A 5,016-nucleotide genomic window follows, 5' to 3' on the forward strand; every position below is an offset into this window, starting at 1 on the left:
TTTGGTTGGTGGTTGAGGCTTTACTGCTATGTGTGTGGGCCAACAGACCGTGGGCATTCCAACCCGATGGTTGATTGGGCCCGAAAGTATTCCATCTCGAGGATGACTAAGCCTGGGGTATTCCAATCCGATAGTTGACTGGGCATGAGGTATTCCAACCCGATTGTTGACTGGACCTATTATGTGGCATTCCATCCAGGGTATTCCATCCCGAGGATGACTGGACCCGAAGGGTGACTCGCCTGTATACGGATCCGGATCCGAAGATCAATCTCACACATCCAAAATTTTAGATACAACTCAACTAAAAAACATAACACCACCAAAAAAAACCCAAAAGTCTGACCTTAGTAACCTACATGTCTTTATTACATCAAACCCCAACACAAGACAATTGGTTTTAACTTTAAGCAATCATTATAACAACCTCAAATGTCCAAACTTTCATCAACACGCGAAACAAAATATGAAAAAAAAAAAAAAAAAAAAACATTCCGCACTCAATTATTTCGCAAAAAAAGTATATATATAAAAAAAAAAAAAAAAAAAAAGCCCGAGTTTGTGTTCATCAAGAACGAGCATAGCGTACACAAATACGCCTGTGTATAGCTCCTCTACACGAAGGACACTCTTTCATTCCTTGTTTCTCATGAAGTTGATTGCAAGTCGTACACACAACTTGATGCGCACATGGCAGAAACACAACCGACATTTCCTCAGACAAACACATAACACATTCCCTTTCCCGTTTTACCCCTACTCCACCACCATTACAATTACCAATACCATGGGGGTTATTATTATTCATTATTTTGGAGGTGTAAAGTGTCTGTGTCTGGTATTCTTGTTGGGAATTTGAGGTTTTGATTTCGGTTAATTTACTTGCGTAGCTTCCATCAACACCACCCCTTAAAGCAGCTATTTTTACAGAATCGGATTTTAGATTCAACATGGAGATTTCCTTTTGAAGCTTTTCGATATCTTGTTTGTATCTTTGTAGATTTTTATCTGCTTTTAATCTTGTTAACTCGTTTCTTAATTTGGCTGAAGATTCCGCCTCTAGCCTACCTATTCTATACGAATTCGCTTCTCTCACCAACTCTTCTTTTGCTTTCTCTTCCTGTTTCCATCGGCTCTGCAATTAAAAAAGACCAAATTCATACTTGATAGTAAGTTACATGAAAAATGATAAAAACGAATGAAATACCTCAAGTTGATCTTGCTGTTGTTTAGCTACTTGAAGATCCTGTTGTAACTGTGTGAACTTGCGTTTCTCGGCTATAAGCTCCTCCTGAATCAAGCTTTTTAGCTTCTCCCATGACTGAAACTGCATAAGCGTCTTTTTCTCTCTTTTTGACACCTCTTCACAGCTGGCAGCTGACTCAGCAGCCCTTAAATTCGCAGCCTCCATCTCATGTCTCAAATTGGAATTCTCAACTTTCAGCCTACGAACAGCAGAATTAGCTCGTTCCACCTGCCCACTCGCCTTACACAAAGCATTCTCCATTTCAGAAAGCTTCTTCATTGTGTTTTCCTCTAATGTTTGTTTTTCCTTTTTTAACCTTTCCACTTCTTCTTTCTCCAATTTAAGTGTTTTCAGCTCAGCTTTGTCTTTACCAAGTCTGCGTGCAGCTTGCATAACCTTCTGATTCGCCCATTCTGTCCACTCCTGTAACTGGTTCTGAAGCTCATGTACCCTTGGAACCAGTTTCATAATTGTTTCATCTTTTTTAGCATGTGAGATCCATTTGTCATATGGGATGGCTGAAAAACTAGGATTAGAAGAAACATGAACATCATTTTGTTTTGGTGGGTTTGAAAGAGATAATTCAGTTTCAGATGCAGATGCAGATGCAGATGCAGGAGGGTTATTATGGGTTTTTGGTAACGTAGGAGGATTGCTATTACCACAAGTCTCTGTGTTGAAATCTGAACGTTGAGGTTGAGGTGCCACTCCCTTGTTTATTTTCAAAGACAGGTTTTTGAGATTGATACCTGTAGATTCTGATACGGATTTTAGTTTTTTATCCAATAGCAACCCACCAAAATTCGTGAGTTTTCCTGTTCTTGAAGACCCTTTAGAGCCATATGTACGATAGCTTTTCTCCAAATGAACAGACTTTTGTCTCAGTATTGATTCTCTTTTACTGATTCCAGTAATCTTTCTACCACTCACAAACTTTTCTTCATGGTTTTGGGATTTACATTTACTCACATGGTTCTCTTTCTCTGATGCAAATCTATTTAAAACAAAGGGAGTCTTTGGTTTAACTGGTGGGCTGCTAAAGCTAGAATTATTATGTCCACAAGAGGTCATTACAGGTGGTTGAGGTTCTGAAGCCGATTTATGGGGACAAAGGGAAGAATGATTTGGGTTCTGACTTTCACTGCTATTAACTTCCTTTCTTGGCTGTGTTTGTGTGGAATTGGGATCAGACACATCACCAACCATATTACTACTACTACTACTACTTAAAGACTCGCTGTCCATTGTGCAAGCATGAGAGACATTCATGTCAGATACCAACAAGCACCACATTGCATCCCCTGTACTGAAGAAAGGCCTGACTTCACGAACAACACACACAAGTTCAGCCAATATGTACTTCTCCATCTGTTGTAGATCTTCAAACTGATGCTCTCTTGATGAATCAACTTCTTGCCCATTCCTAAGGAAAACCAAAGTGTTGTTCACGATATTTGACACAGCATCTTTACACCCATAACAAAGACCAGACCTCAAAACAGCATTAGTAGCAACTTCTTTCGTGTAACCGAAAGAAACTATTTTATTAATGGCACTCTTGAAAATCGTGTCCAGGTTTGCTAAGACAAGCTCTTCCAGCTGAGATTCCGTCAGATCACTCCAATCAGCATCATGGAATTCATCGCTTGCTTCTATTTCTGCTCTGTTAATGTTATGATTACGCCCGCCCTCACATGTTCCTCCTACTGACACTGAACAAGAGAGCCCTAGATCGAGTTCAACAGGATCTGTGTTCTCATGGCTGAAGCTACACATGTCACAACCATTGAAGTTTTCAGCAGAGAACTCATAACCCAGGCATTCACTGTGCGAAGGAGAACTTGTTTTGCTTGGGTCTGTTACAGGTGGTGGATCAGCTCTAAACTTTCTCTTATTCCTACTCCCATTTTCTTGCACCATTGCAACAGCTGATACATGACTGGAACTACTGCTACTACTATTACTACATGGTTTTGCAACAACCGAGGCCATTTTGCAGCTGCACAACAAAAATAATCAGTCAATTTTACATCTGGCAATATGTATGTACTAGTGTGTCTCTTGTATCTAACTAAGATAATCACTCGATTGGTCTTGACAAAGACTTCAAAAACAAAAAAGAAAGAGTCATTACGCGTGAGCTATAAACACTCATCAGATTACTGACATACATAAAAGCAGCTAAACAGATCATCAAAATTTCTGAAAACAAAAAATGAGCTCTAACTCGTACGAGACGCTATCAGGAATCGGAATTAACGAGGAAACGAATTTAGGTTCTGCAACACAACAAAAAGAAAAAGGAGATTTCGAATCGTCGATTACACTTTCCTCTATTGCAACGATTAATTCGATTCATCCATGTGTATAAATGAAGAGAAAGATCAAATAATGAATTATCAACATCATCATCAAAGAGAAATCGAAGTCGGTAGGAGATCCCCAACGAGTGTGAGAAAAAAAAAATACACAGATTAACAAATTTAGAAGCAAATTCATAAGATTAGATTGCTAATCAGATACCTTCTCACGATCGAGATTATACCGATTTCAGCTAATCGAGGTTCGAGCAAATCAAAGTTTCAATCTGTCTCTCTCCCCTCCTGTTATACTTGGAAAATTTCGCATATGTGTTCTACCTGAAAAACTTTGTTTCTTTCTCCAATAACATTTACTATTTCTTCAAGTAATATTTAGAGAATATTCACAAAAATATCAAAAAAAGGAAGTATATTAAGTTTGATCAAAGTAATTTATAACACAAAACTTTTTTTTTAAGATTAAAGTTGAAGCTTAAAAGTTAAAAACGGCAGTATTTCTTAAAGTAATATTTAAAGAATATTCACAAAAATACCAAAAAGGAAGGATATCATGACAATTAAAAAAAAAAAAAAAGAACTTATAATAAAATATCACTTCTTTTATTAAAAACCATATTACGAACTTGCAGTTTTATAAGGGCTCCACTCCGAAATAACATTATATTTTGTAATTGTTTAATTTTCACAAAAGTTACATCATGTGGTGCAAAAATGATATCAATTCGCAAAATATAATGTTATTTTTATAAAAGAAAAATCGTCAAATTTATTTTTAAAGACCTTTCCAATCACAATATTAAGTTGACAATGTAGAAAATATTTAAATATAATTACCATATTAAAATTCAATGCATTAATTTTGTTATGTGAATACATACTTTACTTCGAATAGATGTGCATCATGTGGAGTTACGTAACGAAAATAAAAACATTCAATAATACCTCTGAAGACAAGGAAGACAAGGTCGCACGCTCGTATCGGACTAATATTGTGATAATTATCGTCCTCAACATATGATATGAATACATAATATCCGTTGGTGTCCTTATATAGTTTTTTTTATAAAGATATTTCTATCGCAAAATTGAGGAAGACAATTACGAAAAGTTTGAAATAGAATCACCTATGGTAAAATCTAAAACCAGAGTTCATATGTTTTCACATAATTTCGTTGCCCGTGTTCTTGCAAATGGTTTACTTTATGTTCTTGAAGTGTTTTAGTTGTATGCTACTTAGGCTAAACATTAGTCGCGTAAATAGTAAACCAAAAGAATATGTTACTTGGGCCTTGGGTTAAATGTTCTTAGCTTTTTCTGGAAGGTCTAATGGACCACATTACTTATGTCGTCCAACTGGCTTAAAGCCCAAAGAAATGCCTAAGCAAAAAAACATGTTAACGTTCATTACTGGAAGTTTGGAAGTTAGAACCACCATAAAACCTAATTGAT

At 36.6% G+C, this 5,016-nt stretch overlaps 1 protein-coding gene across 1 annotated transcript; it reads right to left on the minus strand.

The window, feature by feature from the left end:
• Positions 1–342: 342 nt before the first annotated feature.
• LOC111905237 (putative E3 ubiquitin-protein ligase RF298) lies at positions 343–3,929 on the minus strand. The gene is made up of 3 exons (XM_023900927.3): positions 3,770–3,929; positions 1,208–3,245; positions 343–1,135 (listed from the first exon to the last, which is right to left on the minus strand). Exons 2-3 carry the CDS (start codon positions 3,236–3,238, stop codon positions 569–571), a joined length of 2,598 nt encoding a protein of 865 aa, XP_023756695.2. The 5' UTR covers positions 3,239–3,245; positions 3,770–3,929; the 3' UTR covers positions 343–568.
• Between the last annotated feature and the right edge of the window lie 1,087 nt (positions 3,930–5,016).

The sequence above is a fragment of the Lactuca sativa genome, chromosome 3 (assembly GCF_002870075.4).
Source record: "Lactuca sativa cultivar Salinas chromosome 3, Lsat_Salinas_v11, whole genome shotgun sequence".
Classification (NCBI taxonomy): domain Eukaryota; kingdom Viridiplantae; phylum Streptophyta; class Magnoliopsida; order Asterales; family Asteraceae; genus Lactuca; species Lactuca sativa.